The sequence below is a fragment of the Grampus griseus genome, assembly GCF_964374135.1.
Source record: "Grampus griseus genome assembly, chromosome: 6".
Taxonomy (NCBI): Eukaryota; Metazoa; Chordata; class Mammalia; order Artiodactyla; family Delphinidae; genus Grampus; species Grampus griseus.
Window position 1 is genome coordinate 105,348,855 of NC_139000.1, and position 24,617 is coordinate 105,373,471.

General features: G+C 39.3%; 1 protein-coding gene across 1 annotated transcript in view; it reads right to left on the reverse strand.

The window, feature by feature from the left end:
- KIF13B (kinesin family member 13B) overlaps positions 1-24,617 on the reverse strand; it is a 187,740-nt gene that overhangs the window by 86,445 nt on the left and 76,678 nt on the right. Inside the window, exons 8-13 of the mRNA XM_082657347.1 lie at positions 23,817-23,951; positions 21,720-21,832; positions 20,442-20,553; positions 13,636-13,848; positions 11,944-12,054; positions 6,600-6,734 (exon numbers count right to left, since the gene is read on the reverse strand). Of these exons, the coding sequence (XP_082513473.1) occupies positions 6,600-6,734; positions 11,944-12,054; positions 13,636-13,848; positions 20,442-20,553; positions 21,720-21,832; positions 23,817-23,951 (819 nt within the window). The remainder of the gene's footprint in view (positions 1-6,599; positions 6,735-11,943; positions 12,055-13,635; positions 13,849-20,441; positions 20,554-21,719; positions 21,833-23,816; positions 23,952-24,617) is intronic.

Consider the following 24,617-nt stretch of genomic DNA (forward strand, 5'->3'; position numbering starts at 1 on the left):
AAAACAGACATAAAAATCGAACTCCCTCTTATGTGCTTCAACATTTGACTGCCCTTAAATGTTGATACTGACTGGGATGTGTCCCTAGGCCACCTTCTCCTTATACACACCTAGATCAGGGGTCAGATATGAAATATTTTAGGCTTTTTGAGTCATACACAATTACTCAACTCTGCCCTTGTAGTGTGAAAGCAGCCAGACAATATATAAATGCACAAGTGTGGCTACTTTCCAATAAAACTTTACTTATGAACACTGAAATCTGAACTTCATATAATTTTCAAGAGTCCAAAATATTATGATTCTTTTGATTTTCCTCCAACCATTTAAAAAATGCAAAAGCCATTCTTGGCTCCTGGGCCATATGAAAACAGGCAGGGGGTGAGATTTAACCCATGGAAGAAGGTTGCTGACCGTTGACCATGATGATCTCATCCAGTCCAATATGCTTTAAGTACCATACACACACACACACACACACACACACACACACAATTAAATCACCAACCAGGAACTACAGACTTTAGTTCCATCATTCTCCCACCTCCACTATCACTGCCCTAGTCATAGTCACCATCATTTCTTGCCTACTGGGCACAACTTGGATGTCTAAAGACATTTCCAAGTGAAAGGGCCAGAGCAGAACTTTTGCTTCCACCTTCCCACCACCCAATTGAGTCTATTCCCTTCCCCAATACTAATGGCACCACCACCACCCAGCTGGTCAACTAGAAAAGCTCAGATGCTATCCTGGAGTCTTCTCTCTGTCTTAGCAGTCTACCTCCAGCCCTGTGTCAATCAGGAAATTGTCAAAGACTCTCCCTCTGAAATATATCAAGAATCAGCTCACTTCCCACCTCTACTATCACATCCTATTCTCTTGCCCAGGTGAATATTAGAGCCTCCTCCTATTTCTCCACTTCTATCCACCCCACCCGCTCCCACCACAACAGCCGATCACGTGATCCCCTATCGAGAATCCTCTAGTGGCTTCCCTCTGAACTTCTAAGAAGTACAAATTCTTACCCAGGCTGACAAACCCTCTGTGATCTGGCCCCTGCCTGCCTCTCTTATCCCAGCTCCCAGCACTCTGCCTCTCCTGGAGCGTGACCCACCCACTCGGGCCTTTCATCTGTTCTCTGAGCTCACTGACTGCTTCCTCTGTCTGAGGTGTTCCTCCCCTGATCTTGATATTGGTAGTTTCTTATCATTTCCACCTTAGCTTTTAAGTACACATCCTCAGAGAGGTGCAGCCTGAACCAACAATCAGAAGTAGCCACCCTGTTACTCTCGTGCCTGAATTCCTTACAGACTGACTGTCCGTGGGTTTCCTGTCCATCTCCATGGCTAGCATGGAAACTCCAAGACAGCAGAGAACAGCCTGACCTGCACCACCCCACCACTGCATTCCAAGCATGTAACACAGGCCTGGTACATTTAGCCATTAGATAAATATAAAAGAAAAATAAATGAACAATCAATTCCCTTCAGACTCAGGAAGACAATTTTCTCCTCTTCTTTGCTGATATCCCTCCTAATTATACTCTGGGTTCCAATTCCCATCTCTTCTGGGATCTCAACCTCAGAAAAAGGCCTCTTCCCTTCTATTATTTTCATTTTCCCTTTTCTGGGGGTTTCTTCTCTCAAGTATGCTGCAGCAGTGTTTCCAAGGAAACAAAGAGCCGGGCTCAGAACTGTGCCATGGCATCCCGTTCAGTCCTCAAGGAGTATATACAATACACAGAGAGGGCATTCCCACACAGAGAGGGCATTCCCGGCAAATGTCTGCTCCTTGATCTTGGCCGAGGCTTCTTGGCCAATCCCACACTTCCCTAAGCTGGAGAACAGGGCTTGATCAGGTGTAAACTACAAGTAATGCTTCAGTGACATTCAGTAGCAGGCCTAACGAATGTGTTCCATGTCGGTCTCCATTCCCCACTTCTTCCCTCTCTAACAACACCAACTACAAGGTGCAGAGAAGTTCCAAAAGAAAAAAAAAAAAAAAGAGTCTGAAGAGAAAAAGAGCCCAAGATCACATAAAAAAGAAGAAAAGATCCCCAAAGCACTTGGCTTAGGCCATTTCTATTATAATCCCTTTCCTCTCCCCATGAGAAATTCTAGCTGGAGTCCTTATTGTGACTTTGGAATCCTTTTTGTCCTTGGGGGTGGAGGTGGAGAAAAGCTCTGAATTACCCCCTAGATTGGAGTTTGAGTGTAGAATCAGCTCCGACTGCTGCATTCCAAGATTGCAGCAAGTACCAGGGGCTATAAGCAGAGACGTATTCGTTGCTCTTTACATATGTAAATAACCAATAGCCCTTAATAAACGAAATCGCCCTGGCTTCACAGAACCAGGACTCAAGACAGCCTTTCAGGAACGGAGGTGAGGAAGGAAGGAAAGGTACCTTTCTGTCTTTTACAAATTCAAATATTACTCTAGGTGAGTCAAACTGCCTCCAACCAGGCACGTCTCACAGCCACACCGCTGTCTTATTCGTCCTGGGCCCCTTGAAGCCTGGCCCACAGCTCTATCAACACGGAATGGCTGTGGCCCTGCCATTCTGCTGATCGCCTCCCTCCACTGACTGAATGCTGGCAGGCAACTTACTGCCAACGGGAGCTACGCTCCCCCTAGGACCGTTCCCTACGTACGTGTGCTTTGACGCTGCTGCGGAATCACTGGTACAAATCCTGATCAAGTGTGTGTGTGATAATTTGCCCCAAGTCCTTCAGAATCACCCTTGCTTCCCCAGCCATGAGTAGCTGACTTGTGAAAAGAGTAGATCCAGAACTGCACAAGCAAAATAGCTTTCCTGAACGATTCGGTGGAGAATTCAAAGGTGTGACTGGAATTAATCATACTGTAATCCTATTTCTGTAATTAAAAAATACGTATCACTATAAATATACACACACACACAGGAATAGATCCAGAAGATACAGATAAAAATATTAAATATTAACTGTGGTCTTCTCTGGCTGTTGAAATTTGGGCACTAATGCCCCTTTCTTTTTCTAATATGTTCTTATTAGACTTTTTAGAAATAAAAGTGTATTACTAGCATAACATATTTAAGGTGAGGGGAGCAGCTCTTCCCTCTAGAACCTTGGCTTATGCTGGTATAAATCTACAAGTCTCTCAAAAAAACTAAAAACAGAACTACCCAGCAATTCTACTCCTGGGTGTATACCCCAAAAGATACATGCACCCCAATGTTCATAGCAGCATTATTTACAGTTGCCAAGATACGGAAGCAACCTAAGTGTCCATCAACAGATGAATAGATAAAGAAGACGTGGAATGGAATGGAATACTACTCAGCCATAAAAAGAAAAAAGGAATAAAATTTTGCCATTTGCAGCAACACGGATAGACTCGGAGGGCATTATGCTAAGTGAAAATAAGCCAGACAAAGACAAACACTATATGGTATCACTTACATGTGGAATCTAAAAAATATAACCAACTAATGCATATAATGAAAAAGAAGCAGACTCACAGATATAGAGAACACACTAGTGGTTACCAGTGGGGAGAGGTGATATGGTGGGGAGGTACAAACTATTGGGTGTAAGATAGGCTACAAAAATGTAGCCTATCTACAACACGGGAAATATAGCCAACATTCTGTGATAACTCTAAATGGACTGTAACCTTTAAAACTTGTACAAAAATTTTAAAAATAACAAATTTTTTAAAATATAAATAAATCTCCAAGTCAACCTCAGAACTGCAGGCAGGCCTCGCTTTGCACAAGAGCGCAGGACTATAAAAATAATTTAGCAAGGAGATCTTAATAAACATTGGGGAAAACTGCAATAATTCTGTGACATTTAAAACTGTCCGTAAAAACATGAAGAAATCTCTTACTGTTACAATGTATAGGAAAATGAAAAACCAGTTAAACTAGTATTTATTTAGTACACTGTCATTTAGAACGTTAGAAACATAGAAATTTAAAGCAGTTTTTTCTTTGTTAAAAGCGTATGTACCGAGAGTAGTTAGAACAGTGCTTGCCTTCTTCTCAACATATATCTTACAGCACGCAGTGAGCATATTTTCCACACCTTGGCAAACTGTCATACTCCTTTCTAAGCTTCTACCATTTTATCCTTTGTGCTTTCAATGTTGCAAAGTATCTCCAAGAGCTCCTCTCATGTGAAGTGCTTTCTGGTGTCACTCCCTTTGAGACATCTGCAGTCTTCTCATCACAACCACTTTCATTATTCACATCGGTAAGTTCACCTTCACTAACTTCCTCTGGCTGCACATCTAGAAGCTCATGAATGCCTGCAACGTCAACATTATTTACTAACTCACGTTAACTGGAATTTGTGTATGTTGGAACCATGCAAAGCAAGAGCTGCCTGGCTATGCAAATTAGATGCAAAATTACCTTGTGAATTACATTCTACCTATGGTTTGGCCACCATACTTCGCTTCTGCAAGTTCCAGACAGAACAAATAAATGGAGGATTCTATTCTAGAAGAGAACCATTCAAAACCTGGAACTAGAAAGAGTGCTAGAGGTAATTTAATCCAGGGGCCTCATTTTATACATGGGGTGCTCAAAGTCACCCACTGACATGAGGTCATCTGTCCAGCATGTAAACCAGCTTGAAAATTTGAAAGCAAAGAAATAAAAAACGCTCGGCCTCTAAATTCCTCCAACCCACATCATGGTATCACTTTACTGAAGCAAAAACTGTTCTTGGACTGAGATCATCCTTTTGAATATGCTTTGTCATGAATATAACTTTTGTCATGGGTTTAGCTTGGGCAGTGAAGAACCAACACTGCCTCAAACTCTGCCAAAACAGGGTTGACCACACAGTCTGAAACAGAATCCCAACACCTCCATACAAGATGACCAGAAATATTTTAACTGCTCTCCAAAAGTCTTTAAATAGTTTTCTTTGTGTAAGTTTTTAGTTAAGGAACAGATATGAATCAGGCTTTTTTTCTTGTTGGGTGTATGTGTTTGTGTGCTCCAATTTGAACTCCATCACATCAGAAAGAAAAAGAACTCACAGTTCTGAAAACTAAAAGGGCAGAATATTTAACTCCTATTCTAATACTGCATCTCTCCTAGAGCATATGAATATCTACAGCTGAAATTCTAACACAAAAAGCTGCCAGCATTGTTAGAAGCACAGCAAGAGATGTGCTAATATGTCATTTTTTTCAAAGGACAAGGATAATATAATAAGGTACCAGAGTATCAAATGAGAAAATGGTATGTGGAATAATTTATATGTGGATAGTGCTTCTGTTTATAAAGTGCTTCTATATGTCAAATCCCATTTAATCCTCCAGGAACCCTGTGAGGTAGCCGGACAGAGAAAACTTCCATTTATAGAGGAAGAATCTGTAGACTGTGGGGGGCAAAGGACTTGAGAGCAAACATCTGCCAAGCAGTGGTGCTGGACTAGAAACTGAGGGCACCTCCCTCCTACGCCAGCACTGCTCCCACTACACACAGCACCTGAGTGTGCACACGATTATATGCAACCAACACACAATTTAACTCACAGTGTAATAAAACATGGTATAAGATACTTATGAATAACAGGGCCTTATCAAAATATCACAAAGCAATTACCCCAGATACCTTTGATCAAAACTGGGAAACCAGCCAACGTGTCGCGAATTCTTCAGTCTCTTTAGAAGTGAAACGACACAATTCTCTAATTTTAAAGCTGCTTCCAACTGTACCAGCTCATGTCTTTACTGTCCTAGTCACTAACTTAGTTAAACCCACATAGATAGTTCCTATACTATGAGGGGAAAAATCTTCCTCCTAAATATTCATTAACCATATGTCAGAGTCATATAGTCCATTATGTAACTCATTTATGCTCTAGGGTTGGCAAAGGTAATTTTGGCAAACTCCTTATAATTTATATAGTGTCTGATATCATGCTCATCCTAAAGTTGTCTCTTGTCTTCCTGATACATCCCACAAACTATAGGTTTCAATGTATATGAGTATATACATATATACAATGTATATAGATTTCAATGTATATCTGGTTTTTTCTGCTCCATACTCTGACCCTCTCAGTCCCTAAGTGACTTACTCTCTTTTTTTATAAGTTGATAATCCAAAATTTTTAATTTTCCTAAGAGTTACTGGAAACACAAATTTCAAATCAAGTGGTCCTAATAACTTTCTTTAAACATTTCCTCTGTAAGCTAAGAAACCACTCACCAAAAGCTGTGCTTCATAGAAATCACAAAAGCTTTAGTCTACCGATGAAACCGTTTAGTTTAAAAGTCACTGTGTAAGCTTTAAAGTTATCTACTTAACTCCCTGGTTTAATCATATTAAATGATAGAAGTTAAGCTACTTAACTTGTTGGAAATAATATCAGAATATCATCTTTCATATTTACTCGTCGAATGACATCACTCAAAGACTACAAAGAGAAACTGATCTCAGAAACTCAAGATTTTCCTATACTCCAGCTTAATCAAATAAAAACAATTTGCTAACTCATATTTCTGAATATGTATGGTTCTCCAAGTATAAAAAAAAATACTGTGGAATACTGCTCTATTCTGTGGTAGGAAACAGTAGAAAAGCCTACTACTTCACCTTTAAGTAGTAAACCAGAAGTTCATTCAGAGCAGGATCAGCGTTGAGATTAACGAGGAAACATTTATCATCCCCAACTTTAATTCCAGAAGATTGAAGAGATATTCCAAGACTCTCAAGCTGTTTCTGCCGCTCCTGTAAAGGCATTAGAGAAGTATTAATTCCACAGCTATTGAGGCAGCAAGATATAAAAAGTCATATATTATAGTAATTATTAAATAACTTTATAACTCAAATATGTTACTTAGGACATGGTATTATATAGGTTACTGCATTTGTTCTCTTTCTAAACTATAATGTTGCTTTGTTAGGTAAAATTTTTTAATTTCAAAAATAAAGCCATGCGGGCTTCCCTGGTGGCGCAGTGGTTGAGAATCTGCCTGCTAATGCAGGGGACACGGGTTCAAGCCATGGTCTGGGAAGATCCCACATGCCGCGGAGCAACTAAGCCCGTGCGCCACAACTACTGAGCCTGCGCATCTGGAGCCTGTGCTCCGCCAACGAGAGGCCGCGATAGCGAGAGGCCCACGCACCGTGATCAAGAGTGGCCCCCGCACGCCGCAACTAGAGAAAGCCCTCGCACAGAAACGAAGACCCGACACAGCCATAAATAAATAAATTTTTTTAAATAAATAAAATAAAGCCATTACAAACAGCAACCAAATATACTAAGTTCTCATTTTTCATTCTTGAAAATATCTAACATCCTGAATTCACCTTTCACATTTAATTCTGTATATGTGAGCAAATATAAGTGTGTTTTACTCAACTGTGATCTTTCTGAAAAGCCAAGTATTTAATACACTCTGCTGCTTGATATCCTCAGTGGGTCTCCAGCAGGGATAAAGGCCAAACTCCCTCAACCAAGCCCACAAGGCCCTTCAATCTGGCCCATTTACTCACCATCATCACATCTTGTCACCCCTACTCTCAAAGCCTGTACGCAGTTAGTGGAACATCTTCCAGGGCCCTCAAAGTCTAAGAATGCTCTCTCTAGCTTAAGAGTTTTACACCTATTCCTCCTATCTGGAGCACACCTGTTCTCAAACTTGGTAACTTTTTACTCGACCGTTTCTCTGTGAGGGCAGGGACCCTATCTCTCCACTGTGTATTCCTAGCACCTAGCACAGTGCATAACACAGAAGAGCACTCAAATCGTCGCTGTCGTGAATTTATCAAAATAAAATCAGCATATTCAGTAAAGCCCTATTTTCGTAAGAACATGAACCTTTCCTTTTCGTGCCTACCGATCTGTGAGTACATGCAACATACACACACGTGCACCTAGGGAGATACACATGAATCCTGCAACCGAATCGGGGCAGAGCAGGGTGTCTTTAACTATGTATAAATAGCGAATAGTGATGAGTCATCAAGAACCTCTGATTCTGAGGAAAGACAACACAAACTAAGTCACTTAACTAGGGCCACACAGTAAGTCTGCAGTATAGTTAAATTGCAGCCTTAGAATTTTGCTATTTCTAGGCATACATCCTAATTTATACAGCCACTGCAACCCAGTCAATCACCCCTAGAATGATACTATTACAAACATACTGAAGGGGATATTTTGGTTCTGGGCCTTTGAATTGAGTCTCTTCTCTAACAAACATTACTGGGTTCTTTCAGAAGTGCTGAGTGGTTTAGCACTAGCCGTTAGTTTTCAGCACTCAATTCTAAGTAATGATTATCCTTGATAAAGAACCATGTTCCTAAAACGAAGAAAGCAATTCTAATATATCTTGTATGGTCCCTTACTGAGGGAAAGGTCTTTTACAAAGGGATATTGGTGTAATTAAAGAATTATTCCAATAATGAGAAGAAACATTTCTCTGTAAAAATGTCTTTTTTTGGTAAACTACGAATGAAGTGGGTAGATGTTCATGAACTAATATTAAATTTAAAATGTAGGGTATAACTAGTATATTAATCTGTGCACTGGGAAAACGTGGAAGAAACCACAGAGATATTAACAGTAGTTTTCTTTGGATGACTGGATCTGTTCAATTAAATTTTCTTCATAATAATCTTTCTGTATTTTCTATAAGTAAATACTACTTTTGTAATACAATAGTTTCTTCTACTTATATTCTTATTAGGACTCTAGTAATTTTCACTATGGAAATAATTAAAAGATTTAGAAGAAGTTTGGTTACTGTCATCTAGTGGCAAAATTTTAATTCATACAGAGGCAAAGGCAAGCCTGAAAAAGACTATATGACTTAACAAAGGTAAAGCCACTCAGAGTAAGGGAGAAGACAGGATTTAAATGAGATAATGTATATAAAACAGCCAGGATATACTTACATAGTACATAGCATATAGTAAATGTTTTAACAGATAAATCAAAATCTTTCTAGCTCCTACTGCTGAAATCTAAGAATTTTAGTTTGACATTCAAAGCCCTATAATGAATGGCCAGACTGACTTACTTCCAACCATCCCCACACTCTCCAATAATAACTCTCTGACTTTTGCTCAATATTGATAATTGAATATGGAATGAATGTCACTGAATATAGGTTTGCCCAAGGTCATTGAGCAAATCTATGCCAGAGAAAGGAACATAAATGAATAATTGTCTAAGTTAGCAGTTAGAGTAAACTACTGTTTTATCCTACTTCCTTAAGCGTTTTCCTGTCGTTTGAGATTTTATAATGGTAGAAATACCACAAAATTTCTGTTTAAACCAAAGGGCACAGCGTTGAAAAACTGTCAATTCGTTGCTACATCTGCCGCCAAAAATTTTGAAGTTTTTAATCATTAAAAAACAACAAAAGTTTGCAACATCTAGGAATCAGTTCAAAGAATAAACAAGTATTGTATGATAAAATATAGTTACATTTACTAAATATTGCTTCTGATATCAGAGATTAGTTAACTTTTTCTATAAAATGTCAAACAGTAAATATTTTAGTCATCTGGGTCCTATGGTCTCTGTCACAGCTATTCAACTGTGAAGCCATAAATAATACAAAAACATATGAGCATGGCACATTCCAATAAAACCATGAGAAGAAGTGGCAGGCCGGGTTTTTGCCCAAGGGCTTAGTTTGCTAACCCTTGATCTATCTCACGTAAGTGTACATTTCTTTATTGAGAACATAAAAGATGAAAATAAGAGAATTTGGTATCAAAGATATGCCACTGGGCTGAGAAATTAGTCAACTTGAGTTCTGACTGTTTACTCAAAAATACTACTGAGCACATAGTTTCAAAAATTAAGAGATACAGCCTTTTTTCTTGAGAACCTTACAAACTCATTAGGTAATAAAAGTACACACAAAAAACTGAATAGTAAATAAAGTACTCATGATTTAAGGGTCAAAAGGGTACAGACAGCTTCCACAGGGTTCACTGGCAGGGACAATCTCTGGGGGCGGGCATACTAGAGGAAGATGCCACAGAACCCAGAGGACTTTGAGAGTCTGGCTGACTTAGAACAGACTCCCAAAGAGCTCTTCAAAAAAGAAATCCATTTGGCTGAGTTCACCTAGGTTTCCTCAAAGTTATCTGATCATGAACCATTTTTTTCCCTTATTAACAGTCTGTGGCTATTAACAGTCTGTTAAGACTTATTAACAGTCTGTGGCTATACTGCCAGGAATACATTTTAGGAAATGCCAGTCTGTACTGCAAAGAGGTCAATGACCAATAGACCAGCGAGAGAGGAGAAGAAAGCTCAGCAGCACTGAAGCCTGGGGGCTTGGAAAGATAAGGTGTTAAATGAGGTGTTGGATAAAATCAGGCTGTCCTCAAAAGGGGCATATGACCAAGACAGAGGACAGTTAGGTGAGGAAAGATGCTACAGATAAGCTGCATCAGCACTACACTCTCACTTAGACCTACCCTGCTTCGTATCAGAGCAAAGCAACCCAAGTACAATAGCACTTCAAAGTCAATGTTTTATTTTCAGAGTAGCCCAAAAATGCTCACATAAATTAGTTCCAAATTGAATGATAATTAGAATTAATTCTATTAAATAATAATTTAATTTATGAAAAACAGCAAGTGTAATATGTAATGAGAAGTAAAGTTTATATATTGGTGTATTCTCTTCTCTGTAATCTGAGGGACATGCTTTAAAATAACCCAGTGCAGGGATACAGATAAAACAAGACTGGTCTTATGTTGGTCTTTAATGAAATTGGGTAATGGGTACGTGTGGATTTATGACATTCATATTTTTATTTATTTTGAAAAGGACTGTAATAAAAATGTTTAAAAATCAACTTAAATCCTAGTCTGCACTAATATAAATCTAACATCCACCTTATGCTACATAATAATAGTACTGTCCTACAACATCTGATGCATCGATTGATTCTGGACAGCACATTGAAAGATGGAATCTACTGGGTAACAAAAGAAGTAGCAAGTTCTATTTTGTTAATACACAGAACAGTTGAAAACACAAGAAATTTTTAATTTTAGAAAAGGAGGGGAAGAGGTAGAGGTGACTTTCAATATCTGGGTGATAACAGATCCTATCTTGCAGGGCTATTGGGAGGATTAAATAAAATGCTGTATATTTAGATGTGCTTAGCATAGGACCCAATATGTACATGTACCCAATAAGTATTGGTTATTACTGTTATTATTAGTTACTACATACAAGTGGGACACTTACTCTCTTAGCCTTGGAAGAACAAACCAAGGCCAATGAACAGAAATGGAAGAATAAAAGATTTCAGTTCAATCTACCATCAGAGTTATCCAATCATGAGAAGATTGCTCAGTGCGGTACTGACCTCCACATTACCATATATATTTCTAAAACAGAGGCTGAATAAGCATCTAAGAGGAAAGTCACAGAGTAACCCCTTTACTAGGCACACAGTTGGACATTTTAGGATTTTTTCCAAATGCTAATGCACCCACTGGAAGATTTCACTACTTTATATTTAATGGTCTAAAAATAAGAGACAGTCACCTCAGATTTAGGTATTTCATATTACTTTTACTGAGTTGTCATATGGAAGCAAGACGCTCATAGCCTAAATATCTACTACTAATAATTTTGAAGTTGGGTAAGTTCCTTATGTTTGCAAAGCACTTAACAGAACTGGGTGTTCAGAGCCAATGGCTAGTTATATCATTTAAAAAATTTTATGACACTAAAAATATATTTCTTACATAATGAACAATTAATTGTAATTATGTCTTTATCCTTCAAATGAACTTTGTAAAGTACAGACTCCTGGATTTAGATCTTATTTAAATCTTAATCTGCTAGATTTGCCATCTTCAAAGCTAAAAATCAAAAAGAAATCAGAAACAGGCTCCGAGTTGCACTGCGCAAACTACCACGACGTTTCTCTCTCCTTAAGCAGGAAGCACAAACCTGGGCAATCTCCTCGGTTTTCCTTAATTTCTCCTCCCAGGTCACAGTCATTTCCTGGATTAGCTTCTCTGATTCTTCCAGCCGGTCTTTCAGCTCTGGAGATTTCATTGCCTACAAGCAAAATGTTTATTTCATGAAACGTCTGTACAATGCCCTGAAAAAAGAATTCGCTAAATCCAGGAGGACAAGAGGAACCACCTGACTCTTCTTAGCTCTACAGCTCACTGGGGTCCCTGACCTGCCTAAGACACAAGGACTGTCACTGACCCACAGCATCCAGACTGTGTGGGTCCCACAGACTCACCTAGTTATCCAGTGGGTTTGAAAGAAGACTTAACCTTTTCATTTTTCTCTAACCTGTTGTTACTATGAGATCTAATTACATTTAGGGAGATAAAAAGTTCAAGCTACCAAGGGCTTATTTTTTTAAATCTCAATAGGTCTAGACTCATATGTGTGACTCATTCTACTCTTAATTGATGACTTTGGGTATTTCTTCAAGTATATGCAGACTAAATTTGCACATGTTGAAAACTGGACGGTGTTATTGATACCAGGAAGACAGAAACAAACTTTCAAAGAATCTTGATGAACTGTAAAATTATTCCTGTAAAAACAGGATAGGATTCAACAGGCAAAAATACAATCAAGATAATTGTTTTGACCATGTAATTTACTGTTGTACTACCAGAAAACAGGTCATGAGAAGAGGGCTACGGCCTCAGGCCCAAGAAAGAATCGCACAGTGCCTGGAAATAATGGGAACAGAAATGCTAGTTAAAGTAGGGATCTTGAATCTGACATTTCATCCCACTTTTGATAAAAGGATAAGCATTTGAAAATATTACGTATAGAATGGATAAACAAAAAGGTCCTACTGAATAACACAGGGAACTATATTCGATATCCTGTAATAAACCATAATGGAAAAGAATATGAAAAAGAATATGTATACAACTGAATCACTGTGTTGCACAGCAGAAATTGACACAACACTGTAAATCAACTATACTTCAATAAAATAAATTTTTTAAAATAAATCTTTAAAAATTAATAAAAAAGATTTTTGGTTAGAATTGTGTAGGTTTTAAATTCAGTAATGGAACATAAACATCATACACTATAGAATGTACAAAGGATAGTGAAACAGGGCAGTTTTAAACAGATGGCTACTTCTGCTATATTTTTTCCTATGAACATAATTAACCCATAACATGGAAAAACTAGCTTATTATGGTGTGCAAGACCTCCTTAGGATTTCTGTTTGGACTTCAACCTGTGAACATCTGATACAACACAAATCTGTTTGATTCCTCTTCTAATTAGCCTATGCACGTTCACCACCATTTGCTGCACTAGTATTAAGTTGTATCTATTTTTGTTTCAAGCATCTCTCTTTCTCTACCCTATTCTACTGTACCTCTTTTCTCGTCGGCTGCCTAGACTGTGGAAAGAAACATTTTCTCAATTCCCCTTATTCTCTCCTATTCAATCCTTTAACACCTGTAAAAACTATCTAAATTTCAACTATGACAACTTATCTGTCTTCCTTTATTACTCATCTCAAATTTCTCTTCCTATAGGAAATTCAAAAACTCTACTCATCACTTATGGCCCTGGGGGAAGAAAAGTCAAGTTCTAGCTTTACTGGATTTTCCTAGACCCATAATGCTGCTCGGCTGTGTCTCATACCTCTGCTTTGGTTAGCTGCTCTCGGAGTTTTTCTACTTCTTCTCGGAGGTCCCGGATAATCCGTGCATTGGGATCCTCGTTCACCACAGCGTGGTTCACGATGTTCTTGGCACGATCTGCATACCGCAGGGTTGAAAGGGTTTCGTCATAGTTGTCAGCGGCCGGACTCACAGTAGCTACCATGGCTGTCTTGCTGTTACCCCCAAGACTGTCCTGGAGAAGAAAAGAACGTGAATACCATTTTAAAGTTGGAAGAAAACATCATATGGGAACGCTGAAGCCCCATATGATGAGATAATGTCCCAAGGTCAAACACAGATTGAAGGACAAAGCCAGGACTTAAGTACAGGTATACTGGCTCCCAGTCCCATGCTCTTTCTTCGCTGGCAAAAGCTACTTTTCTGCAAAAGGGAGCTTTGGTTTTTGAGAAAGAACTGGGAAATACAATGAAGCCCACACTTATTTCAGTTTAATAAAAATTAATTCTAAGTCAATTTGTCCTCTTTTAACAGGCAACGTGATACCATAAGTCAGCAGACTGCTCAGAATAAAAAAGGATGCTTTCTTAAGTGCCTACAAAATCTCCCTGAGAAGACTGAACAGTCGTAACAGTATTTGATCAAAGAGTGATTACCTACAATCTACTCCATAACGCCATGTACCTGGAGTCTCTGTGAAGCCTGAATAATAGCTCAGAAAGTGGTGCTGTTATAATGCTATCAAGCACCTTGTAAATTTTTAAAACATAAGGTGCAATTATGGTCTTAGAAAACAAAAGATACATTGAAGGTACTTCATCGTATTCCATCTGACAGCACTTCAAAAACTACTGAAACAGGCTTCAAGTTCTATACAACCGCTTCTAGAGTTCAGATAAGGGTGATGAAAAAAAGACATTCATCTCCATTAGAGAAAACCGCTAAAGGGACTTTAGGATGGGCTTCAACAAATTCAAAAAACGACTTCCCCTTGAGAACATTAAAAAATAACTAGACATAACTCAGGATTACAAAACAGGACTTGGGAAGTCAAGTCTACCCCACGCCGCTTCGCCACACAAAGGCTGCATGAAATCCAGCTGCGCAGGCGGCCTCTGAGACGGCCCCCAGAGATCTACGCCTCCTGGAATTCACACCACCATGTCTTCCCCTTCCCTGAGTGTGGGCGGGACTTTCTGATCTGCCTCTAAGGAAGAGAACACAGAACTGATGGCTTGCCACATCTGAGATTAGATTATAAAAGACTGGCTTCTGTTGTGGGTGTTTTCTCTCACTCAGGGAAACCACTGCCATGAGGTGAGGCAGCCCGAGGAAGAGACCTCAGGAGTGAGTTTGGAAACACATCTTCTGACGCCTGCCCACAAGCACTCAGGTGAGCAGATCCAACCTCAGCAGCCCGGCAAGGACTGCAGCCCCAGATGACGCCTGCACTGCAGCCACGGGAGAGACCCCACCCAGAACACTCAGGCTGCACCTGGAATCCTGACCCAGAGAAACTCTGAGGTAACAAATGATGGCTGCTCCCAGCTACTGAGTTTTCAGGGTAATCTGCTGCACAGCCATAGATAACTCCCACTACTCTATCTCAGGATGAGAGTTACCCAGAAGACTAGACTCAATGCCCCCTTTCAGTAGTAAAGTATCACTGAATTATAGACTCACAATATTAGAGAGAACACTCAGGCTGGCCACTAATGAGGAATTCATTAGATCACAAGAAAGCCAACTCTATCTTTGGGCTGCATTAACCAATATAAAATTCTTACTTTTGAAGATAGAAATGTTTTCCGTTATCAATATTTCTAAAATTTGCTTGAACCACCCGTGATTTATACACCTTTGTGCAGAGATTATTCAGTCCTCAGCCTTTTGTGAATTAGAGTATTAGTATCCCCATTTTACTGATGAAAAACCAGAGGTTTGTTCTGACAAAGGAGGTTAAATACCTTGCCTACAGATCCAGAACTAGTGAAGTGAAAACATTCCTGCCCAGTTGTATTCTACCTTCCAGTCCAATATGATTTCCACTCCCTCACAGCTACCCACGATAGCACAGTAACAAAATAACACCTGGCAACAGAGAGAGTTCAGACCTGAAGCCTTTCCAAATAGTTCTGTCCTAGTGCCAGAAACAAAATTGTTCCCTAGGTGTTGCTAACAGTCCAATATAATCACAAACAGTACGTCCCCTTATTCATCCATTACTAAAATTTTGGTTTTCCACAGAAAACACAGCTAAGATAATTATATCATTGAAGGAAATAACTCTTCGATGCATGAAAAGGGAGGAAATGAAAGTAATCTGGGCTTTAGGAAGCAAAGGCAATTTCTGCAAAGTCTGGATGACTGCTTGCTTCACTCTACTTCCAGACACTGATCTCACATTGCTGGTGCCCAGCTTTGGCAACTTCCAGAAAGATGTCAAGAAGAATCCCATGCACGTTAATGGAATTCAAATGTCATATATCAAGATCACAGGAATTACATCTCAGGCTGGAATTCAGTTCACAAGCAGTGCCGTGGTGCACTGCTGCCCTTCCAGAACCACTGCATTCTCTTAGCCCACAGGAAGAGCAAATGCGGTTGGGTAGAAGGGGATTCGTAACAATAACTACCACAGGAGAAAAGCACGCATACTGTGCTTCAATTTGTGCTGAGAAAAGGAAACCTGGCAAACAACAAATACTTGACATTTTTTTTTTAATACTTGACATTTTAAAAGCCCTTGTGCATGAGCAACAATATGCTCATATTCAAAAATGGCCTCATGCCATCAGCAAAAAGGAAACAGCAACAAAAGAACTGGCACTCATTCAAGGAGAAAGTATAATGCTTCTTGTTTACTCTTTAATTGTTTAATTAGGCAAATCAGATGAGCTTTGTTTCAAACGCAGAAACTGCAAATTAAATGGACATGAGAAAGAATTTTGGAAGTCGGAATCTTTTAAAGCTGAAAGAACTCTTTGAAGTCACCTAATCAAATTATTTCATTTTACAGATGAGAAAATGAGACCCAGGAAGATTGACAGGCTTACCAAAGGTCATAATGCTAGTGCAGAGCAGAGCTGAAATTATTCATTCATTCAACTTTTCACGGAGTTTACCATCTAGAGGGCAATGCTGGTGAGCAAATACTATATGCTAAGAACTAAAGTAGAGGTAAATACAATATGGTCTGGGAAAACAGAGAAAAAGCAGAAAGCCCAGTCTTGAAAGGTTAGAAAAGACTCCCAGAGAAAGTGACATTTGACACCTAAAGATGAATAAGCATCACCTAGGTAAAGGGGATGGGAGAGGGAAGTAGGAAGAGGGATTGAAGAGAGGAGGAAGACTGTTCCCAGCAGAGTAAGAGCAAAGTCCTAGAAGTAAAAGTATTCATCACTCAGCTAGAACTGATAATGTCAAGAAGCAAAAGCTGAACACTGACAAGTAGGGAGGGGCCTAGTAAACCGCAAGTCTTTAAATAACTTGGACTTTATCATAAGTGCCCCTGGAGAGTTACTGAAGACATTTAAGTTTCAGAAGAGTATTAATTTAGAAAGACAGCAACCTAACTGTAAAGAACGGAATGAACTAGGAAAGCCCAGGAAAGAAGTTTCAATCACCCAGGCGAGAGAAGAAAGCTTTCATTATTCATTAAGTAACTGGCAGTAAGGATGCAAAAAAGTAGATGAATTCCAAAGATATTCATTGTTGGAGCACTCATTACAGGAAGTTACTTGATGTTAAGACCTATATTTAGAAAGTCACAGAGAGAAGAAAACATAATATGAAACAGTTCTCCACTGACCACTTACCAAATGAGTAAGCGCTCAACCCTGCCTGAGAGAAGAGCAGTCACATCCATCCCCATCCCCCCACGTCACACCCCCACCTGCCAAATCACCAAGTGTGAGCAGTTTCTCTGACTCTAAGAGCACTACATAATTATAATGTGAACACAATGCAAAAAAAAAACTTTAAAAAGAAACTGCAAATCTTATAAAGGATGAGCAAGTTTATGAGTTGGATGAAAGTCACAGTGGAGAATACTAGCATCATACCAAGTCAAACAAGGATCAGGAAGAATTAGACTAATTGAGAATTAAAGAAGGACATAAAAGACACCTGAAGGGAGAATGATTTGTGTAGCAATGGATTCCAAAAGGCTTTGGGGAAAACTGTTTAAACCCCAGCATAGGTTTTACAAAAATGCCCCTACTTATGGTCTTGTACAAAAGTCAAACATCGTAAAGAAGGTCATGTAGTTTTTCAGGAAAAATATGACAAAGATCAAGGAAACTATTCATTTTTTTAGCCTAAGAATTAACACATAGAAGTTACAATCATAGCCTAGTTTTATTAAACAGAAGATAAAGAGAGCTTTTTAAAAAAGTGTTTAGTTTTGTTCTTCAAGTTCAATTATATTCAACAGTTTCTATCACATTTGGTAAAAGTAAGGTGCTTCTCTTTCTAGTGAAAAGAAACCTTTGGTAAGAAGAGCACAGCCTAGGCAACAGAAGATGGGCAGCAAGGTCAGCCCTGGATTCCAATCTTGGTTCTGTCACTTGCAGGTTCTGTGTCCGTTGCCGCATCTGTAAAATGGGACCACCACCATCTGCCTTCCAAGGAATAAATGAGATAATGTATGTGAAGCACTTTGCACAGTACCTGATTCTCCTGACCCAAGCTCTCCTGGCCTCCAGCCTATGCGATGGACACTCAATGATTAACCTAGGCCATTTTAACTACGCCAACTTAACAAAGTATTTCTTATTGTTGGGTTAAATGGACTGAAGCAGCAACACTGGAACGACAGGACAATGAATATTCTTTTAAATCAAGCACATCCAGAAATCATCAGGCATGATCAGGAGATGTTTCTATGGAAAGTGTGAGGAAGAAGTATCATATTGAGATTTCTTCTGGAAATTAAACAAATGAGACTTCAAGGTTAATTACTGACACTTGAGACAATTATTTCCTTGGTAATTAAACGTTTTATAATATGTATCCCTTTAATTCAAGAGTTATTTACAAGTGGTTTTTTTTTTTTTTTTGCGGTACGTGGGCCTCTCACCGCTGTGGCCTCTCCCGCTGCAGAGCACAGGCCCTGGACGCGCAGGCCCAGCGGCCACGGCTCACTGGCCCAGCCGCTCCACAGCATGCAGGATCCTTCCGGACTGGGGCATGAACCCGTGTCCCCTGCATCGGCAGGCGGACTCCCAACCACTGCGCCACCAGGGAAGCCCTACAAGTGGTTTTTAATCATCAAATTTTGTTTATCTTTTTGTTTTGTTTTGTTTTATTTATTTATTTTTGGCAGTGCTGGGTCTTTGTTGCTGCACGCGGGCTCCTCATTGCGGTGGCTTCTCTTGTCGTGGAGCATGGGCTCTAGGCGAGCGGGCTCAGTAGTTGTGGCTCACAGGCTTTAGAGCGCAGGCTCAGGAGCTGTGGCGCACAGGCTCAGTTGCTCCGCAGCATGTGGGATCTTCCCGGACCAGGGCTCGAACCCGTTTCTCTGCATTGGCAGGCGGATTCTTAACCTCTGCACCACCAGGGAAGTCCCTATCCTTTTGTTTTAAATTTCTACTTTTATTGCACTTTGGCCAAAGGAAGTAATCTACCTGATTTTCTACTGTGGCAAATTTCACTTAATAAAGCATGCTCAAACACTGTGTAGAGTTTTAGAAAGTAAAGTTGAATACTAGTAAAGCCTTTGAGAGGGTGTAGAAACTAGAAGAAAACCCTACTCCCTTTACAAACATGGTTCTCTAAACATGTCAAAAGCTGTGTTCTCTACTTAGCTGCCTGCGCTTAACTCATCTTTATATGCTCAACCACTAGCACAGTGAGTAACAGGTATTCAATAAATTCTTGATCACTGAGAAAATAAGCCATCACACAACTAAACAGGGCTCACAAAATTATTTTTCCATTTTAAAAACATTTTTTAAAAGAGCATTAGGTAAAATATTTTATTCCGGGTTGGCAACTTTATAAGGAGTTAAATTGTCACTAGATTTGATATCCTCTAACTTCCAGTCCAATACCTAATCCACCACACCAGCTCTATCAAGACCAAAGGGAATCTTGAAAGACTAGAAGAAACCTGGAAATAGTCTCTCTCTTCACCAAACTCCGATTACATGCCATTTTCTTCTCTCTCATGGAATCACCCACTTGTGTTACAGTATTCTGTGTACACAACTTCTCTCCCTTACTGGACTGAGTGATTACAGGGCAAGGAGAATCTAGCGTTTCCTTACATCCTCCTCACAGCGCTTCATACAGGCTTTTTCTTCCTCATTTCCATTTCTCTCATTCATGCTGAATCAATTAACCAGTGAATGACTGTGTGCTCTACTCTATCTTTTAACAACAGCTTTAAGCAGCTGAAAGCAAATTAAAATGATCATGAGTAGTCTGGAAGTTAAACAGAAAAAGAAGATCCAAAATGTCCATCAAACAAAAGGAGTCTGTGAGAAGGAAGGAGCAGTCCAGCTGGGTCTGGAACACAGTGGAAACCCCTTTCCTATGACGCGCTCAGCTATCAGATCAGCACTAGGTCCTGTTCTAGTCCCCAAATCTCAGAGGCGACTGTGCGATTCGGTGTGCCGCAAACCCCCCTGCTTCCGGGTCCTGGTGAATCAGAAAGAAACCCATGCTTAATCCATTAAAATTAGGACTATCATGTAAGAGTCTAATGATTATAAATTTGAACACTGATGTAGGAAATTATAATTGGGAGAAATCAATAGTCTACTCTTTATTCTTCCTTTTCACCAACCACCAAGAGCATCCCAGAAAGGGGGGAAAAAAACTTACTTTGAGCAGCCAAGTGAGAACTGAGTCACGATATGGAACAAATTTATTCTTGTTTTTGCCAGCACCCTGATCTGCTAGGGCTGAGATAACCAGACCGAGGGTTGTGAGGGACCTGCATGGTGCAACAAACCGTAATAATCGTAAAAACCTGAGTGTATCAAATGTCACATTTTAGCACAAAGACTGAACATCAAGATGCCTTTGTACCAGCACGAGAACAGCACTGTTGTCAGCATTTTGCTGCTCAGGTTAAGAACACATAAACTCTAAATGCTGATATCCCTCTAATACTACTGTAAGCTACAAAATTGCTTAGTTCAATTTTTTTTTTCATTTTTGTAAAAAAAAAAATGTAAGCTGTAAACCATTAGGTCAAGATAATGACACAAATACCACATATCTTTAAGAAAGGATGCCACAAACACAATACGATTAACTAAAACATAGTACAAGGCAAGAACATTCATATATATATAAATAAATAATAGCGTAGCATCTGGATGATGGTATTCTATGATCTCCAGCTGGTTACTGATGACTGTCTCACTAAGTGTCCTTCTGGGAGCCACAAGGATGGAAAAGATTCCTGCCCCCAAGGGGCTAACAATATAGCTTAAGGTAAGAAAATGTATAACCATATGAAGGACTTGGTGCACAAAATATTACTTTGTAAAGTAAAACCTTGGTATAAATAAGCACCACAGCTGTCATAAAAAGCAAAGCCCGATGTAGCCAGTACACGTTATTGTTTGTTCAGACAGTGACACCCACGCCAAGATCCACAGCTGGACTCTGATACTCCGATTATCTTTGTTTGTTTCTATAGCTTAGACCAGTGGCTCTCAACTGGAGGGTGACTATGTCCCCACAGGGGGCAGCTGGCCGTATCTGGAGATAATCTATGTTGTCACAACTCGGGCTGGGGAGAGAGATGGCAAGTACTGCCGCCACCTAGTGGGTAGAGGTCAGGGATGCCACTAAACATCCTAAGAGGCATAGGACCACTCCCTGGGACAAAGAACTCCCGGGCGCCGAACCTCAATAGGGCTGCCCTTGGGAAACCTTGGACTTGACTGAGGTTGTGCTCCTCAGCCCCAGAAGGCCTCTCAAAAAAACATAAAACAGGCTCGGGCCCTTAAAAAATATCTCTGAAAAAAAATTCTACACTATTTATAGCCTCAGTCATTCCGGAATCCTATTCTTTCAGTAACTACAGAAGATCCCCCTTTTGGCTACTAAGTCACTGAAGCAACAGAGGCAGGCTTCTGGACAACTTACTTGTTGATGTTGCTGCCCTCCTTCAGCCTGTCACCTGCTGCTCCCGTTTTCGTCGCTCGCTCGCTGCCGGCTAAATCAACCAAGCTCAGCTTGCCCACTTTCTCTCCAGATGTCTAGGAAGCAAATCGACAAATACTAACAAACAGTTACAGAATACAGAAAGTGATACATCTCTACCAAATGAGTTTATTATCTAAATCCTTTATTAAAGCGTATCTGTTGTAATTTTAAAGTTAATTTGTGCTGCTACATAACAGTGTAAGAAAACTACACAGTCTAGTAGTAGATACACACAAAATTATACACAACTACGAATCCAGACAGAAAACTATCTCAAAACAAAACAGTGCCCCCCAATATGGTACATTTTGAAGGGAACCCAACAAAATCTTCTTAGAGAAGTATACAAAAGCACTATTCATAAGGTATAAATTTTAATATGTGAAACCACGCTTAAAATTTCATATATATTTACCAATAATCCTGAGAGAAAGTATTTGAATTTCTTATGATACAAAAAAATCTGACTTTTATACAACAGAAGGATCCCTCAAAGACCCAATGCTTTCTAAAATTTTTCATATTATTCATATAATAATTCCCTTGTTTCATAATTTCAGGTATTAAATTTACATATTTTTCTAGTTATTATACATACTGACATTTTCCTTTATCAAAAATGTTCAAAACAGATAGTTCAAAACAGATAGTTCAAAACAGATAGTTCAAAACAGATAGTTTATACTTCTGCAGCAATGTAAGAAATGCGGGAAAGCAATGCCAAAAGCTATAGACTGGATCACTTTTTAAAACTTTCCTTTAAAGTATACATTCATACTTATTTCCATAAATAAACATGTTGCTAACAAAAGGGTATTAAGCTTCCCAAATCAAAAGTACTTTTGGTTTAAAAAAAAAAAGTCAGTATGTTTTTTGTTTTATGCTGAAAAGGAAATAGAAAACAAAGAACTTTTTGTCGTTGCACTAATCTTGCTGTGATGGTAAAAGAAGAAAAATATGCTCTCAGCAAATGAAAATCTTGCCAAAATACAGCACTTTGCCAGGGTGATCATTTTAGCTTCTGGTATTTGAAATTGATTCGCTGGAGGGTAGTAATAAAATATGCAAAAGTTCACATAAAAAGTAAGAGGGAAAACACAAATGTATGAGCCAACACAGAAGTTTTCAGTGTGATAGAAGCATACACATCTCTGGCTCTGTTACTTTTCATAAGCTTCAAGTCCAAATGCTCAAAAAATTATTCCACAAATCTAGAATCTTATAGTACAAGTTCTCCAGTATAACTTACTCCTTCTAACACTTTGCTGTTTAGCAGAAGGTAACACTTCAAAAGAAACTCCACTAAATCAGCTAGAGTATTATTAGCTTATACAGTTTGCCATCAGAGTTGAAAGCTCAAAAAATGCTATGGCAGAGACTATGGGCCATCAGCTTGTATAACTTCTGTTCCAACTTCCTTTATTTGGAGAGGGTGGAGAGCTAAAACCTACATTTCTCAGATTCCCTTGCAGCCAAGGCTCAGGATGTGGCTTAGGTTCTGTCAATCACATATTCTTGCTTAAGATTTAGAAGGCAGAAACAAAGTAGAGGTCATCCCCCTCACCCATTTTGGCTTATTTTCTGCTGGCAAGCAGGAGTGTGGATATATGAGTTTTCCTAAAAAGGTGTCCCAGCTCACATTCTCCAACTACCAGGGCTCTAAGAAGGTGGCCTCACTGACTCCTGTATCTTGGATCACAGCTCTGGGGTGTGCCTGGAACTCACAGGTCTGGGGGTGGCCTCAGGGGTAGTACCATCCTCACTGGATGAGATCTGTGCTCTTCTGGAGGTTATTCCTAGAGATTTAGTCTAGAAATCACTCCTCAGAAGGTGTACCAACAACTTTGTAATCATCCAATTCCCTCTTAAATCCCTTTCTGTTTACCTAGAGTGGCTTCTGTTTCTTGTCCTGAGTCCTAATTGATACACATGCCTGGCTAGGACTTTAAGTCATCTAACACCTGAAGGGAATAAGATAAACCATGATCCACTTTAGAAATTAAAAAAAAAAAAAAGGTCATGTATCTGAACACCTACCCCGGACTTCACATCATATAAAGTGTGTGTGAGGGTGATTTTGAAGACTGCATGTGATCGGCTGCTCTCCTCATTCATGTTGGTTGCAGCAACTGTACGAGATTTGTTACCTTCAGACATCAAAGATTCAATATCCTAAGTGGAAACAAGTCATAGACACACATTTCATTATCTAATAAACATTAAAACTCTGCTATACTACGAAATGCATTCCAAGTTTCACTACTTAGTCAACCACATTTGGAGTTTACATTCTGTTTCTCGATGAACATTATGCCCCACAGAGTACAATAGCCAGCACTATCTCTGAAAACTCAAATAAAACACATTATTTACTGTAGGTGCAGAATAAAGCAGCAGCTCTGAGCAAGAATTAGAAAAGTTTAGAAGCTACATGTTGAAGTCCCACAAGATGGACAAACATGCCATGCCAATCCTCATCTCATCTAGAAATCTGAAAAACTTTAGCTTATTTAATTATAGTAATAGAAGTTAATTGGTAAATCAAATTAGATTGTATAAATAAACAGCAAACAAAAATAATTTGTAACCCCTTCACACAGGCAAAGCATTACATCACCGCATTGGTGTATATCTTACCAGACCTGTTTTTAAAAATGAAGACATCAAGAGACTAATTTTCTGCACAGATTCACTACTTCATTGCCATTGTAACTAAAACAGAGACAGCAATAATACACTCGAAAGATCATGGGATCTTTGGGGTTTTTTTTTTTAATGTTATAAGCTCTAAAACAGTTACTTAAGCAGTCTGAAATCTAGTTTCATAAATAACAATAC